The sequence below is a fragment of the Martes martes genome, assembly GCF_963455335.1.
Source record: "Martes martes genome assembly, chromosome: 2".
In the NCBI taxonomy this organism is placed as follows: domain Eukaryota; kingdom Metazoa; phylum Chordata; class Mammalia; order Carnivora; family Mustelidae; genus Martes; species Martes martes.
The window spans coordinates 159,408,602-159,426,315 of NC_137889.1; the positions used below are offsets into that span (position 1 = coordinate 159,408,602).

At 45.1% G+C, this 17,714-nt stretch overlaps 1 protein-coding gene across 1 annotated transcript in view; it reads right to left on the reverse strand.

The window, feature by feature from the left end:
* Positions 1-17,714, reverse strand: part of SEL1L3 (SEL1L family member 3) — a 100,442-nt gene that overhangs the window by 37,103 nt on the left and 45,625 nt on the right. Inside the window, exons 10-12 of the mRNA XM_080796119.1 lie at positions 10,922-11,133; positions 9,482-9,661; positions 787-906 (exon numbers count right to left, since the gene is read on the reverse strand). Of these exons, the coding sequence (XP_080652245.1) occupies positions 787-906; positions 9,482-9,661; positions 10,922-11,133 (512 nt within the window). The remainder of the gene's footprint in view (positions 1-786; positions 907-9,481; positions 9,662-10,921; positions 11,134-17,714) is intronic.

Genomic DNA, 17,714 nt, shown 5'->3' on the forward strand with positions numbered 1-17,714 from the left:
CAGAGGCCCTTCCCCACACTGTATGCTCACTAGGAGCTCAAAGCAAAAGCTAAGGTCATTCTTCAGGAACCTTCCTCCCTCCCAGTTCAGTCTGCCTAAGTTCCCATCAAGGGTTTCTCTTCATAGTGCAATCAAGGCAAGAAGTCAGAAAGAAAAAGTTCTCCCAGCTTTCTACCCTTCCTGGTACCTCAGAAAAGTCCATCCAAGAAACGAGACATGCTCAAGAGCCAAGGTTGATCCGTGGGTCATGCTGCACCTGATTTCTGTTACTCCTCTGGCTGAATTCATAGCTTTCTTCTTGATACCCATCTAATCTCTCCTGCACCCCAAGATGCTTCTTTTTTATTTCTATCAGTGCCCTAAATTGTCTGATGGTAGTCTTTAGGACAGATTACAAACCTTGCAGCTCTCTCTCCTTCTGGGTGCAAGGTAGGACTACACCGAATTCAAGAGAGACCATGTGACTTACGTTGGCCGGTAAAATGTGAGAGGTGGCTTGTGCCACTTCTGAGCAGAATCCTGCTGCCATGGCTGTGGGAGCCTGTGTTGCAGTGAAGCCCCCATTAGCTCCGTTGGGAGGGGTCTATGAGAGCACAGCACATGCTCACCCCATCAGACAGGTAGCTGGAGTAAGAAACTAACCCACGTTGCTTTAAGCCAGTAAGGTTTGGGAGATATATATATATACTTTTTTTTTTTTTTTTTTTTTTTTTTTTTTTTTTACCGTGGCAGAACCTGGGCTATTATAACTGATAGGCTTTCCAAAGCAGTGGACCACATTTTTACCTGAGCTGCCGCATTGCCTCGGGTGGCTTCATGCTTCAACCACATAAAGACATCTCCATCCTCTTTGGTCTGAACCTTGAGTGTTTCATCATCCTTCAGTCTAATTGCTTCAACATATGCCTGGAAAGGAAGGAAGGAAGGGAGACAGGGAGGGAGGGAAGAAGGAAGGAGTGAGAAGGAAGGGGAGAAGGGAAATGTCCAAATGATTTGGGCATGCCAGAGCCAGGATGTTATTCTTAAACTAGCAATTGCTCAAGTAAAAACTATATGAATAATTGAAATATGAGGTATGTTCACGATGCCACGAGATCAGATTCTTCTTAAGTGAATGTATCACATCACATCTATCCAAATGGGCATTTTTGTTCCTATCAAAGCATTTACCCTGGGAGGGCAAAATTTCCTCCACTTCTGCTTCTGCTGCTCAAGCTTGTTCAGAAGACCACTTTCACGCTACTGATTTCAGAGCCAGATTACACACAGCATCAAAAAGGGTAAATCAATATTTTCTAAGTATAACCTTGTTGTTTTTTTTTTTTATCCCGAAGTGTTATTATCCTGCATGACTAACCCTTTTTATTTAGCGGGCTCAGCTTCAAATGTCTTTTGGCTATTTCCAAAAATTAAATCTACCCTGGAAAAAAAGAGGGCATGTTCACTCTGAGGACGCGAGCAAGAATGTGCTAGAGGCTCTAAGGATGAACCCAAAGGGAGAGTTCACAAAATGTTTTGAATTGGCACACAGCCTCCGAGGTATCCGACTCCTCTGAAGAAAATCAGACTCATTTTGATGTGTAAATTTTGGCTGTTTATCAAGAGACCAGTTCTGTTGTTTCACGGTCTCTCCTTACACATAATGAACTCTATTTAACAATGCCATGAGGGGTACTGGAACGGGCTTCCCACGCCCTGCACATGCCACAAGCAGATGGTGAAAAAAATTGGATCTGCATGAGTTTGGGAAAGCAGCCTCAGAGGACAAGGAGCCAGGCCTGATTTCCCTTCTGACCCTCTTTGTTTGTTAGTTAAGGAACGTCCTTATATTCATGAACTCTGGCCTGCAGCCCCATTCCTGAGACTGGCAGGTCCCTTCTGGGGCAAGGGGGTGGGGTGGGGGCTGGAAAGTGGGGACGGTGCTGGAGCTCAGCACCCAGCAGGTGTCACATCCTGCTCAGTGTCTCACCTGGGGAGGCCACCAAGGGAATAGTAACAATTCGAACAATGACACCCACTACCTTTTATTGAAACCATCTCTGTGCCGGATATTTAACATTTTTATTTCTCACTTCATCCTCACCAAAGGCTGCGACCCAAATATCACTCTCCTCAATTTACAGGCAAAGAAACCGAGGCTCCAAAGGTGAAACCATGAGCTCACGGTCCCTTGGTAGAGCAGGCACGGAAGCCAGGCTGGCTTAACTCCAAAGACGGGGTGCTTTCCGGCTCCCCATAGTGTTGCCCTCTAGCAAGAAAGCCCTAGAATCCACTCTGTCTCCTTGACTCTGACAAGGGTGTGGCCAATGAGCTGGCGTTTCAGCTCAAACTCCAGGGGACACTCTACTATCTGTGATGAGCCTGGAACTGGGCTGAAGCTTGAGTTATTCAAATAATGGAATTCCCAGCTAGAATTCTTTTTTCAACAGGAGAACTTGGGTATTTTGATTTTTGGTGTTTTTCTTCTCCTCATTTTGTTTCTTTCTCTTTAACTTTGTCATGGGACTTCTTACCCTGCAAGGATTCACACTCTCAGGTGTTTCTGCCACTCTCTGACAGTGATATGTCACTGATCTATCCCGATAAGTTATATCAGTGATGTTTCACTGATGATATATCACTGTTCTAATTGCTTTGCCCAAGACTGATTCATTGAATCTTTGCAACCTTATAAGAATATCACTGTCAATATTCCCATTTCTCTGATGTAGAAACTGAGGCTCAGAAGTTAAGTAACTCATCCAAGATCATATATTTAGTTCTTCAAACTTAGGAGTCAAACTCAGGCTGACCAGCAGTGGGGCTCACGGGCCTCACCGGCGAAGGGTTCTTACATCTGAGAGGAAGCAAATGGTAGACTGTTCTGCTGTCTTCCCGGAGACATAGTAAATTCAAACAGTGTCATGAGGAGGGTCTTGGCAAAGGCCATGTTTATGGGGGGTCCTGGGCAGCTGGGCATAATTCTGAAGAAGGAGGAACACTTCTGTCCTTTGTATCACTGTCCCCTGGCCCAGCCCCTTCTACTCATCTGGGTCGTGCCATCAAACTTTGCAGCAGGATGGGGCCATTAAGAGCACAACCTTTCACATCAGACCAAGGGGAACTCTAACTCACCACTAACTACCCATGGGCCTTGGGCCACTAACTTTACTGAGCCGAGATTCAGTCTCTGCATCCACAAAACAGAGCTTAGCACGGTACTTGCTATATCAAAAGCATTCAACCTATCAGCCATTATTTTTTTAATATTCTTTATAATATAGTTTTTTATAATTTAAAAATATTTTTTATATTTTTTTATAATATCAGCCATTATTTTTTATAATAGAAAGTCCTAGGTTCAAACTGAGGCCCCACGACTCATTTGCTATGTGACCTTGTGCAGTTCTTTAGCTTCTCTGAGTCTCAGTTGCCTGCTCTGTAATATGGGAGCTGACCTCATAGGGCTGCATGAGGATTAAACGAGATGGTATATACAGAGCTTCGCAGAGCGGATGGCATATGCTAAGCTCTCAGTGACGAACTCATCATTTGTTAGGTCCTTATTTCGCCCTAACACGTCAAAGGTTGACAAAAGTTCAGAACATTCACCCTCCTGTGGACTCTGAAGTTTTGTGCAGCTCTCAGCCTTCTGTTGTGGGGACAGTCTCTCAAGAGAATTTTATGCTTTAGAAGATGGAAGAAACAGAATCTGAGGAGGGGGCAGTGGGGCTGGAAACACTTCAGAGAGCTCATACCATGGGCTGGGCTCCACTAGGCGCACGTCATGTGGACTAACTTACTCAAGCTACAGTGACCGCATGAGATGCGCACCACCATGGCACCCACCTGAGAGGTGAAAAGCTGTACAGAGACAGGGGTGAGGAAAACTACCCAAGATTTCGCACCCAGTGAACCTCAGACCTCAGACCCGAACAGGGCAAATCTGGCCCTGGGGCCACACCTTAATTGCCTGCCACTCCCCGGCAGCTGGTTTTCTCTCCGTGGTGCTGGCATCCCTATGGCTTCTCCTTGGTGCTGGAATCACTATGGTGGCCACTAGCGCCACACCAGAGCCACATGCCTGGGGCCTTCTGTGAAAGCCCACCACCTACAAGGACATCTGATGAAGGAACAACCCCTACAAACAAGCAACGCTTAGTGGTTCCTTCATTCGAACCATGTTTTGTGACCGGAGAATGATGCTTCAGATGGAGACATCCCAAGTCAGGGAGAAGCTGTGCTGGGCAAAGTGACGGGGTGGAGGGTGGGAGCCAGAGCTGGGTAGAGGCGGCCAGGGACCGAGAGGCCCCACCCTGACCAGTGCCAGGATTTCTGCAGCTTCTGAGGGGTTCTTTTTGTTGCTGTGTTATAAATCAAGGTCTCTAGAATGAATATTTCAGATCTGGTACTGCTGAACAGGTCAGAGGGGGCCCACTGTCTGGAGACCTTGCTGTCCTCAGAGCTCCCACATCCGGTGTCAGAGGAGAAGCCACACTGCCTCAGACACTGACATCCCCTTGCTTTACACTCTCTCCTTCTGCTCAGCCTTCAAGCTACAAGGGCCATGCTCAAACTGTATCAGCTATCTGCCACTGAGCACAGAACAGGGCACAAGGCAGGGCAGATAGGAAGGTAGGGAGGGGTTGGGGAGGGCAAGGGAAGTGGTGAAGACAGGAAGGGAGGAGGAGAGAGAAAGAAAAGAGACAGAGCAAAGGAAACGTGTGAGAGAGAAGTGGGAGGAAGAGAGACATAGACAGAGACAGAGGTAGACTAGATGGAGAGAGAGGAAGACAGGGCAGGAATTTGAAAACCCCTTCCACCTTGCAACTGGGGAGCTTGCATTTTCCCGAGCATCTGTGTTCTCTGGAGTTGCGAGATACAACGGCTCAGTCAGAACCCCCTCCACCCTACCCTCCAGGGACTCAAGAGCCTACACTTAAACTGCCTGCCGCCGCTAAGTTCCCACAAGCCCCGTGGGAACCGCCAGTAGGAACCTGCCTCTCGGGGTGTTTAAAGTCAGCTATAATGCCTGGCTCCCAAGAAGGGGTGTGTGTTTTCTTTGTTAAAATTTAACATTTTAGAGATTTTTATTCAAGTAAGAATGGAGTGATATCAGCTGTAAGTATAAGTACCCCAGATTCCCAAACACGGGACAGAAAGGCTCCATGTGAGAGGGGCTTAGAGCTCCCGGTGCTCGCGGTCCACTGAACACTGGTGGCATCAAATAGCACCAGAGATTCAACAGGACAGTGTAATGACTCCACATTTGTCACTGGATGCGCCACACTCTTACCCCATCTACTGTCCCATCGGCAAATCCTGGGTGCCAATGGTGTGTCAAGCACAGTGCTGGACATTGGGGTTACAGATGTGAACAGACAAGGAGCCTGTGTTGGGGAGCCTACAGTCTCCTGGGGAAGTCAGCTCTGTGACCCTGTCCTTAGCAAACCTGTGACCCCATCCTAAAGGCAATCACAGGGGTATACCCGGGTACCATGTTCCCCCCCATAATAGGACATCTGGAGAAGGAGGTGATGTCTGAGCCCAGGGTTCAAGTAGGGGGGTCAGCAGGCAGGAAAAGAGGAGTGAGTGTGGAGAAGCAAACCAGGCAGAGGAGACCAAACTGGGCCAGGAGGTGTGAGAAGCAGCCTGTGGCCAAAAGTATGGTGTCACCAGAGTAGACAAGCTGAGCAGGGATTACTGACAGCTGAGGTTGGAGAAACAGAAGGCAGATCAAGGAAAGCCTCCTATGCCAAGTGACCAGCTGAGCTTAGATCTTGTGGGTCAGTACTTCTCAACTCTGGCTGCACATTATGAGCATCTGAGCTTCTTAAATATGCTTGAACCACACAGGCTTGAACCTACATGCAGATTTTTTTCAATAAATACAGTACTATGAATATCTGTTCTTTATGATTTTCTTAATAACACTTTTTGTCTAGCTCACCTTATTGTCAGAATACAACACATAATACACATATACAAAATATGTTTGAACAGACTGTTTATGTTATCTGTAAGGCTTCTGGTCAACAGTAGGCTATTAAAGTTTGGGGAAGTAAAAGTTATACGTGGACTTTTAAATATTTTTATAAAATTTTAAGTATTTTAAATAAAACATGTTTTAAATATGTGGGGGTATCAGGGCCCCTAACCCTTACATTGTTCAAAGGTCAAACTAATACACATACACATATACACATATACCCCGGCCTCCCCAGTCTGTCACTTCAAGACCATGGGGTGAAGCCTGAGCAGAGCTATTTTTACACCCCCAGGTGAATCTGATGTGCCACCAGGTTGAGACCCTCGACTGTGGACAGCCTGCTTTGGCCTCAACGAGAAGAGAATGGATAGGACAAGTCCAGTGACGGAAAGACCAGTCAGGATGTGTATTGATTTGCTGTGGCCGCCACAACAAAGCATCACAGACTGGGCAGCGTAAACCACAGACATTTATTTTCTCAAAGTCCTAGAGGCTAGATGTCCAAGATCAAGATATTAGCAGGTTTAGTTTCTTCTAAGGCCTCTCTCCTCACCATGCAGATGACTACTTCCCCACTGTGTCTTCCTGTGGTCATCCTGCTCTTTTATCTGTGTCCTATTCCCCTCTTCTAGTAAGGACATCAGCCATATTATACCAGCCTCCCCCCTCAATGACTCCATTTCAACTGAGTTACCTCCTTAAAGCCTTTACCTCCAAGGAGAGTCACATTCTGAGGTACTGGGGGTTAGGGCTTCAACCGGGGTGGGAAAGGATGGGCACAATTCAGCCCAGACCAGGGGGTTGTCCAGTGGCTCAGGGCAGAGATGACGAGGGACGAATGTCACCTGGGGCAGCAGGGTTGGGGATGGGAGAGAAATGAGCAGGTAGAGGTAGGATGACTATAACTGATGGGCAGGGCGGCTCCTTGGCTGCTAGCACCATGGACAGTGGTGTCACCCATGGAGGAGTTTGGGGGGGACAGAGAGGGAAGGTGGCGTGTTGCCATCACAGTGTGTTATGATTGCAGATGGGGGAACGTAAGAAAGAAAGTCTCAGCTGGAGAAGAAGGTCTGAGTGTCATCAGTATGTGGAAGGCAGTTGACACCAGGGATGTGGATGAGACCCCCTGCCCCTCTAGCAGGTGCACAGTGAGGAAGCTAGGGACCAAACCCAGTGGAAAAGCACATTCCCAGGAGGAAAGAGAATGAAAGAAACTCATTTGCGATTAAGTCACAAAAACAAACAAAACCTAGCAACTTCTTCCTCTTTCACCTGAGGCAGAGTCCTGCTAAATCATAGAGAAGTGACATGAAGCGAGATTATGAATAAAGAAGATGAAATGATGTTAACCACAAGTTACATAAAAGAGAAAATGAAGCAAGAATCAAGGAAGGAGTTACTGACGAATCCTTGGTTTGTTAATTAGAGGTCTGGCTTTCCGTATCTCCTCATTTGTTACGTGCTGCTGGTGAATTAATAGATTTCTCAACAAAAGGACATTTAAATCAATGTATGACACCTGCTTAAATTCTCAAGAAGCCATTAATTACACATTCTTAAGAAAATGAGGGAGGATACAACTCTCCTAACTGTATAATTCTTATCTGTGATTCTTAATCACACGACTTTCAGCTGCAAGATGGACCTCCTCTATTCATCTTCCCTGGTTCTGACCAATTAAACATTTTCTTTCATAATTGTAACATTGCATGTGCCAAATCTTCAAAAGAAAAGGAGCTTGTTAGCAACATGCCATTCCCCATTGCTAATTTATGCTGAATTAGAATTCTTAAAAGTATAATGTATACATAGAGGACATTATTAGCACATTTAGGCTGAGTAGAATAACCACACTATGACTTTGTGGCTTGTTTTTTGGTATGGGTTTTTTTTTTTTTCCAGAATAATTCCTTTCTAAAAAACAACAACAACAACTTTATGGATTCATAAATTAATTCCTGTCAAACTGAGGTCCAATTTTGCACATAGCTTATATACACTGAGGGAATACAAACAATAATGATGAGATTATGCGAGTTTATTCAGGAGAAATCACCATTTTCTGACGGAATTAGAATGTCTCTATAGATGGTCATTTGGTGTTTCATAGTTTGACTTAATTTTAATGGTCATTGACAACATATACCTTTGAGTCATTTATTTTGAAACCATATGGTGGTCACTGTAGATTTCATTATTTCCTTTCTAGGTGCCATCCATTCCCAATCATCAAAGTGTAAGTTTTCTGCGCTGTGGATATCTGAGTGCAACCCAGGAGCAGCACTGGGGACCAGTGAGTGGACAGTTTCCCAGTTAGCCGCTGAGACTAAAGTTCCACGATCCTCACCTAGCCGGGCATATCGCCTGGGCTCACCGAACAGAAGCAGGGGAAATCAAGAGTTTATGGCCACCACTGGGGCCAAATACGGCCATACAGCTTATGTAATATTTACAGTGCACAAACCCAGGTTTCCCATTTGCTCATATATTTTCCCTGGCAGAGGCTGTATGAGTAAATCCTAAAATATTTACTATCTGGCCCTTTACAGAGAAAAAATTGCCAACTCCTGGTAGAGGTGGCTTGCATTTCCTCTCAACTTGACCAGCTCAAAGGCTACGACCATCAAAACCTCTTAAATCCTTCCTGGATAAAGAAGATATATACAAATACATTTCAAGAAGCCAACCACGCCATAGTGTACTCCCACGGAATGCAGACCTGCCTCAAGTAGAGGCAGCTTTCCTTGAATTCTTACATCATCACTTCTACTCACACCCTTTTATTCATGGTCCTCAAAACAAACCATCAGTTGATCCAGTGTAACATGTTATGTATTTTTTGGCAGATGTGAGCCACTGATATCTTGGCCCAATGAGTCAATAAGATTTGGAAGCTTACAGAACCAAAGGCTAGAGTTAGGTAACCTTAATCTGGCTCAGGCAGGCTTCATATAAGTGACTTCACATGTCAATCACTTGGAAGCACTGAGCTAGCAAGGCTCATATGATGGGGACAGATATTTCTCAAGGTGCCCAGCACTGGGAACATAGCTGGGGATGGAGCTTGCTTCCTTACAGCAGACCCTGCTTGCTGGCTGCACATTGATGGGAGCCCTTGGCTTACTCCCCCCGCTCAATTTGACCCAATCCCTACATCTCCACACCCATCCCCTTATAAAGTCTTGGAACAAAGAAAAGGTGTCTATGTTTCTGGTACACACTTTTTGCAAAATCAAAATCTGTCCAGGGCCAAATCTATTCTTCCCATGCTAGTCCTTTGGCTCATGGAGAGCTTTTCATGCATGGGTGTAGGAATATTCCTGCATTCAGCCTAAGAACACAGCCAGGAAATATGAATTGGAGAGTACAAGATAGGTTTTCTCTCTATTCAATTATGCTCATCCTCTGAAGACCTGAAAATGAGCTAGCCATAGGTGCAGACGCTGTATAAAATTGTTCAGGAAGCCCCCGTAAACAGGGCCATAACCATCTCCACCCACTTCTTTATCTTACCTGATCTCCCTGTAGCGTGTGCTGGTCAAGGGGTGTCTTTGTGGCAATGTTGCTGTAGTAGGCATAGGACAGCTCCCAGTCCAGGGGATAGTTGTCAATACCCTGGTAGTGTTTGTATCCAAGATTCATTGAAGACAGCCTCTCACTGCCCTGGCCTCCTACCAAACTGTACAACATGCCCTGTTAGGAAGAAATTTACCAAGTGTTCACAGGATTGTAGAAAAAGGTCATAAAATCCTCACATTGAAAGGTCATCTGGCCCCATCCCTATATACGAACATAGTCATTCCAGAAACAGGTTAACAGGCCTTTAAAAACATTTTTTAGGAAAGAAGCCACAGCAACTTTCTAATGGTTTACAAATTCTAGCTCTCTGTCCTTCTTAATGCCTAATATTATGATTCCTTGACTTTGGCCCTTCCCTCCATGAAAACAGGGACTGTCCCCTGATTTCTCTCATAGAATCTTTTTGTGTATCTGCCAACTGTTCTAAGGATTCCTGGTCCTCTTCACCTACCTCACCTATGCCAGATGATATGAATAGTGGCCATGTCTTAACCTTACACTCTCAGAATGTTAGGGTTGAGAAGGGTCTTTGGAGGTCAGCTGGTCTAACAGCCTCATTGCATAGTAGAGGAAAGAGGGGAGAGAGAGACTTGAAGTCATGTGTCTATGGCCCACCAGCCACTTTGTGACAGAAACAAGGCTAGAATCTTCTTCACTATTCTACCTTTGTGTGGGACTGCCTTGGGGACTCAGGAAAGCATCCCATCAGTCACAACCTCCAATAAGCCAGAGACATACAAAAAGCAGTCACTTAGAAGGAACATGGAACTCCCTGGGCAGATTTAAACAGCATGAATTTCTTCAAATCCAGGATGAACAATCCTATGTGCAGACTTGAAAACTTAAAGTGGTCAGGAACCACTCGCAGCACTTATATAAATGGGATCGCGAATGTTTGGCAAATGGCATAATTAATTGGGTCTCAGAACCACAAAGGAAACAGTGTGCTATGGCTTTTGTATTGATGGTAGAAGGCTGGTGGTCCTTGCTTAGAGGTCCAAATGACTTCACTTAGCTCACTAGTCATGCTGGATAATGGTCCTATAGCCCAAAGAGTTAAGTAGTTAGAAGAATTGGGTGAGAGGCCCCTATTCTTGAAGGAGTGGGATTCTGGGAAGCCCTGCCCCAACTCTTCCTTAGAGTACATCGTCGTATCCCCCAGCTTGTGTCCAGAAAGGAAGCGCCCTTTCTCACTCTCTGAAAGAAGAAGATCCTGTACTTTACAGAGCTCTAGGACGTTTTTCTTGAGTGTCAAGATTTTTAAAGGACTCCACAGAGCATGTACGGGTCCATCTTCCACCTGGGGTATGGGAGCATTACTCTGCAAATATAACGCGGGTGACTGATGTTCCTGGAACCCATGAAATACTCTACCTGCAGCTGATCCCGAGGCACATTTAATCCAGTTTCATAAAAGACTGCGAGGTAGTAGGATGCTTTATGGTATCCACAGCAGCTAGAATCCATCAGAAAGGGGACTACAGAGCTAATTTGGTGAAGACCATCAACACTGGAGAGTCTCTTTACAGCCTTCTCAAATATCCTCCCGCCGATTTCTAATACAGATTCATTTTGGTTCCTTGGCACTGTAAATAACCACAATTCACAGCACACACAATTAATTGCCATGGGATCGACGTGGCTTTAGAAAGAAGAGGGAAAAGCCAATTAAACCACCTGAGTTATTAATATGGCTGGCTCTGCAGAGCCTTGAAATATACCACCTTCCAGGGAGGTAAATTAAACCCTTCAGGGATGCCACGGTGTCATTCTGCAAATAGCTTTTTCTTTGGCACTGAATGACAGCCTAGTATCCTGGGAAAAAGGATATGCCTTATATATAGCTGAGAAAGAGCCTCCAGAGAGTAATTTACTCAGTGTAACTCACCACCAAATCAGGACCACCGAAAGTTCCAGAGAGACTTTTTTTCTCTCTGAGACTCTCGGAAGAAGAATGTGTTTTACCTCAGAAATAGTTCCTAGGTGCTGCTCTAAAGAGTTGAGCAAACGAAACTTATTTTGAGGTGCTTTCTTATCTTTTGCCTCCAGCTTTTCTTGAGGGTTTCTAAATACAACGAAAGGAATGAGTCAACTTTTATGGAGGGCTTACAAAATGCCAAATACTGGATTAGGTGTCTTATGCAAATTATGTCATGTAATTCGAACAATTTTATGAGGTAGGACTATTATTAGTGTCCTTACTTTTCCAATTAGGAGTTTGAAGCCTGGAGACATCAACTAACCTGTCCAACGTTACAAAACCTGGCCAGTGGCTGGGCCCAATTTTGAGTTCAGCTTTGCGAGGCACGAAAGCCATTCCTACTTACTCTGCTGCACTGACTTGCTGATGAATAGGCAACCAGATGTCTTAATAAGTACCTTACCACTATGGGTAGATCCTTCTCTATGCAACTGCCTTCAGCTGTATGATATTTCCTTTCACCTAACTGTCCCATAAATCTGATAAACATTTAAGCCCAAACTAGTAAGTTATATGGCCTTATAACATAAGGGTGACAGTCTTCCAAAGTCTGCCTACACCATTCATCTCTCTCGTTCCTTAATTTTGGCAACAAATGTTTACTTTCTATTCTTTGTATCTATTAGATGATATGTTACAAAGGACCATATAGGATTGTATAGATATTATTTACGTTTAAAGAGACATGGTCAACTTATTTAAGACTAAAATTGCATCTGCCTAAAAGTTGTTATGTCCAACATTTTTCTTTTCTTTTCTTCATTCTATCCAAAATAAAAATGTTACTAATAACTTTGAGGAGGCAACAAGAGACCCATTCTATCAGCACTCAACTAAGGAGTAAATAGCTATGAGTCTCCAATGTGGGAAAACTGAAATGGGCAAGTCTGAGATTGGATTTACTTAAGGGCAAATCCCTCGCAGAGTCCATGCTAAAAACAGAGGCCATTGGAATCCAAGGATGAAATTGCAAAAGCCTAGCCATTGGTTAGGAGCTGGTGCTAGTCCTTTTGAGCACACAGGAGGGCTGGCTACCCCCTGAGTGGGGGACACGTGCTTCCACCTGCTGAGCTGCGGGAAAGGAGCCCACCCCTGCCCGATCCAAGGCAGTCTCATCTCCTGGCTCCTGGAACTCCTCACCCCAGCCATCTCCTAGATTCCAAAAAACAACAGCTAGGTCTGCTTTTACTCTCTCGATCTCAAGCAATAGATGCTGAAAAAAATGACCTCGCAGAACAAATGGAATTTACTTCTCTTTCTGTATTTTTTAATCCCTAAAGAAATAGCTGCTTGTTTATGAAAAAAAAAATCAAACAATACAGATTTGTATAAAATAAAATCAGAAGTGCCCTCTCTCCCAATCCCTCTTTAATAGTGAAGACAAGCATTGTTAAAGGCTTGGTGTGTATGCTTCCAGAATTTTCCCTTTGCACAGACTAAAACTCATACACACATCTATCTGTATTGATATACATGCGTATTCTTTCCAAAAGCTCCTATAATTCTGACCCTCAACTTTGTTGTTTAAATTAACCACGTATCATGAGTATTTGTCTGCGGCTATCAGAAGCCCATTCTTTCTAAAGCTTTGCTAGTATTGCATTCTGTAGCGGTGCTGTGTCCCCAGCCAGTTCTCTATTTTTAGACCCTTGGGTTGCTTCCAGTGAGTTTGCTATAACCAACAACGTGGCAGTGAACATCCTTGAACATTTCCCTCTGCTCATCTGTTGGGATATATCTGAATAATAACACCCTTTTCCACCAGGAGTCTGGGGATCTCATTTTGGATTTTCCCTTTGAATAGTTGAGAGAATTCCATCCTACCCAACCATTAGGCAGGATATGAACCTTCTCCACTGGATTTATTATGCACTGCAGCACTCAGATGAAGTTGCAAAATAAATCCTACTCCTACCTTTTCATACATTTACTTTTAAATATGTACTCATCTCAGATGCACCTCTGTGCATATTCTGAGCAAAGCAACATTAACATTTTGTTAATGATTCATCCCCACCTCACCTGCTCTGCCAAACACCTAACCAAGATGATCAGTTTTGCCTGAGTACCCGCAGACACGGGCTTTGTGGGCTCAGAGGAGAGAGGAGACTTCAAACCAAATGAAGCTCCAAATGAAACACTTGCCCCAGCTGACCCCTGGCACAGAACCCCAGAAATCATTAGCAAGAGTGTGCAGGTAGCCAGGATTGCTGGAGAACAGGGAGCAAAAGGGGAATCCTTCACCAAACTCAAAGCCTTAGCACAAAAAACCTGCAGACTGTAACCGAAGCAGATTGAAAAGGCTTCATTATTTCTTTTACATATTAAAACTTCTTACTCCTCCCTCAAATACTACCAATCAGTATTTCCTCTGCAAAAGAATCTAAACAAGTTTCTGCACTAGTGAATCTAAAAAAAAAAAAAAAAAAAAAAAAAAGTCTAAAGTCAAACTGCTGTTTTTGCACATTCTTTAAAGTTCAAGTTCCAACTGCAGCAGAAAAGCAAAGCCACGTTACCAGTGGTGAGTAAACTGGCAATTTCAAAATTAGTTTAATGAAATTGTTAATTTCACCCATCTGGTTTAGCATATGCATATTTTTTTTTCTAGTCGATCTGTAACTAAAAAACATGCTTGTTTATGGAGATGAATGGGCATACTGAAACAAACACACACACAATAGAAGAAGGAGCCACGTTTCCATTTTCTGGCTTCCTGCCCCAGAAGCTAAGGAAACAAGAGCCCAGTGCCTCAACTTCTTAACCCTTCCTATTTCCCCAGGAGCACGGCATTGTTTGTTTTGCTCAGTTTTTCTTTTCTACAGCAATACCAATACCATACGGCGGCCATTGGCAGGCTCATCATTAACGGAGGCAAAAAGCAGAAAATGAGAAGGTGGACCCTTGCTGGGGAGCTGGAGTGGGCATCTGATGGAGCATTCAGGAGAGAAGCAGACTCCTTCCTCGTCAGAGGGATGGCGGGCATCAATAGGAAAGTCATTTTTAGCTTCAAGCTTCCAAAAGGTGGAACGCATCCAAAGTGCAAGTTGGAGAGGGAAGAGGAAGTGAAAGGAGAAAATGTCATGGAACCAGAAAAGGAAGTTCTCACCCAGTTTACTCCGTAAGAAAAAACGCAGCATATTCCTCATCTGCATCCTGATCCCATGAGCCCCAGAGCCCCAAGGAGGAGGCTTATTTCTCAGAAGTAAACTGCTTGGGGAGCTGGGGTGGTTCGGTGGGCTGGGCTTTGGATTCTTGATTTTGGACTCAGGTCATGATCTCAGAGTCCTGAGATCGAGTCCTTTGTCCACGCTCATCGGGAGTAGGGAAGTCTGTGTCTCTCCCTCTGTGCACCCCTACCCCTACCACCAGCCCCTCCAGTTCTCTTTCCCTAAAATAAATAAATCTTAAAAAAAAAAAAAAAGTAAACTGCTTGTATTCTTCTGTATGCAAGTTTTCCAGGTTTGTCCCCGTAATTTCTCTCCCTTCTTTCTCCAACCCCTCCTCCCCCAGGGCTGCCATCACGGGTCCTCTGGGCAGGAACAGTGTGGCCCTCTCTGTTTTCTTCTTTGTGCTTCTGTGTATTTGTTTTAAAAAACGATAATGTATGCTTTCTTAAATAAAAATAAAGATGAGGGTTTTTCAATGAACGGCACTGAAAATAGCTCTTAAAGGACACGGTATCCTGGTGTTATTAAGAAACATTACTGTCTGTGTACCATTTCCGTGCTCTGCATTTTAGTGTTTCCAAATATACATTGTAATTGTTGGAGAAAATAGGAACAGTCAAAAGCAAACCAGTTAAGGCCAGCATCCCCTTGGCATATTGCGTGGGGCCTCCTCTTGCTCGGCACTCAGCACTCCTAAGCCTGGGGCAAGGCAGGCCAGTCCGGAACAAAAACAAAAGGAGCAAGATGCAGATGGCATCAGCCTGGGAGGCGAGCCCACCTCAGACCCGGCCTCCTCTCGAGACCTATTTGCTGGCAGACCTTGGACTTCCTGTAACCACAGCTCATGGGTTCCGAGCTGCCCAGTCCAGAACCAAGGAAGGGAAGGGAGTAAACAGCTCTGGCCTCAGGGCAGATGTCCACAGGGGCCTGCTGGCCAGCTCACCTGTCCCACTCAACTGTCCCTCCCTGCCTTGGCACCTCACCTACAATTCAGTCTTTGCGGCTTTCCTCCCTCCTTCCTGCCCAAACCAGTTCTCTGGCTTTGAGCCCCACCTCCACTCCCATCCCCGCATCCCCGCAGCCTCTTACCAGCAACCCCACATCCCCACCATCTCTCCTCCCTGGATGCTGGAGCCCCACTCAAAGGGTTCTTGAATTCTAAGGGTTCCCTTTTGACGAGAAAGTTACAACAGGAGAGTAAAAGAAATAGCCAGCACACCTCTTAAATAATGAAAAGGCATACACCCTAGAATCCTACTATCCTAGCATTGGAAAAAGCCCAAATGCTAATAGGGCAATTTCTATGCTCTAATGGCAGCCATTTTCCTAAAGAATTGGAGGGTCCCCAGGAAACGACACAGAGGGTGACCAACCAGAAGTCCTGAAGTCTTGAACACGGGGTCTCCTGTTGGATGCCACCCAGAGCCTGGACTGCTGTGGACCTGGGGCCAGAGCGGCACAGGAGAATTTCCGTGCCAAGCCAGGAAATCAAGATGCAGAGCAGGGCTCTGGAATGCCGGGAGGCAGGAAGGGTTTCTGCCACATCTATATGCATGGCAGCTGAGTGCCCTGAGGAGTGCTGCCATCTTTAATTCAAAGGTATGCCTACTCTGGGAGACAAGGAACACGTCCTGTGATTCTTCAGAGTGGGAACCACCAGTGGGGACAGCTGCATTTTATACAAGGTTAGCACATCAGCTGTCAACATTTAAGAAGCCTCCCTCCTCTGCAACCCCTGGCACTTGGCAGAGAGTTCTGTGTGGGCTGGAGTAGTTCTTTCATTACGGTTGCCCTGGGGCCCACCACAGTGCTGGAGGGATCCAACACATGGGTGCCAAACTGGGTTTGCATGAACCTTCCTTGGGGCTGTCTTACATCCAGGCACCTGTCTACTTCAGCAACTCAATAATAGACATATGAAAGTGAGAACCACGAGGGCTACATTTGGGGAATTCTTTTGTAATGGGTGTGCCTAAGAAGGATTCTGGGCTACTTTTATTGATGGGGAGAAATTGGAAAGCAGCTTGCTGGCCGACCTGGGAAAGAGAACTGTGTTGCAGAGGTGTCTCAGAGCCAGGACAGCAGCTCCTAAGACAGAACAGGCTGAAGAAGTGTGCAAGAAGTGAGAAAAATGTAGAAAGAAGGTGAATAAGCCCAGAGACCTCGATCTGTCTGGATTAGTGTCATGGCTTGGCCAGTGTAGACCTTGAACCTGTCAACTAGTCAACTAGTCAAATTTCTCATCCAGTGATTCACTGACCCAACGAAGACATTTTTAGTACAGAAAATGAGACCACTTACTCATTTGGAGTGCATTCAGTCACTCAACAAATACTTTTTGAGGGACTTCAAAGAAAACATAGATCCCATTCCTGTCTTTGAAGACTTACAAGCTCCACTGTGGAACCAGGCGATTCCACAATTATAATGCAGTAGGACAGGTCCTGTGAAGACAATATCCACAAAATGGCAAGGAGAGCATGGGAGGGAAAGTCACCCACCTGGGGACCCAGAAAAGGTGGTGTGAGGGAGCAGTATTTGAGTTGGGACTTGAAGACTATTTGTAGGTTAGCTGAGGAATGCGGGTGGATGAAGTATGCTCTTTGAGGGGAAGGGTACAGAAATGTGCTGTGTAGGGTCATACAGAGGAAGGATGAATAACTAAGCACCTAACACAGCTAGCACCACCACTGCAGACACCGTGGACTGGAAATAGAAGTGGGAGACTTACACTACTTGTGCTCCCCTCAATAAGCTTGTGATTGTGCAAGTGATAGAGACACAAACAGGATCCAATAGTTACAACTCAAGGTAGAGTGAGATGAGCTCTATTCAGGCAACCCTATCCCTCATGGCCATATATATGGGTGCTTCTCTGTCCATGAAGCTCTCTCATAGCCTTATGTCATTTAGGAGGGCATCATCCTTAATCGCCATTGAACCAAACTTGCCCGAGTACATAAATAACAAACATAAATTACATCTCACACCCACAAGGATGGCCAATTCTCAAAAAAGC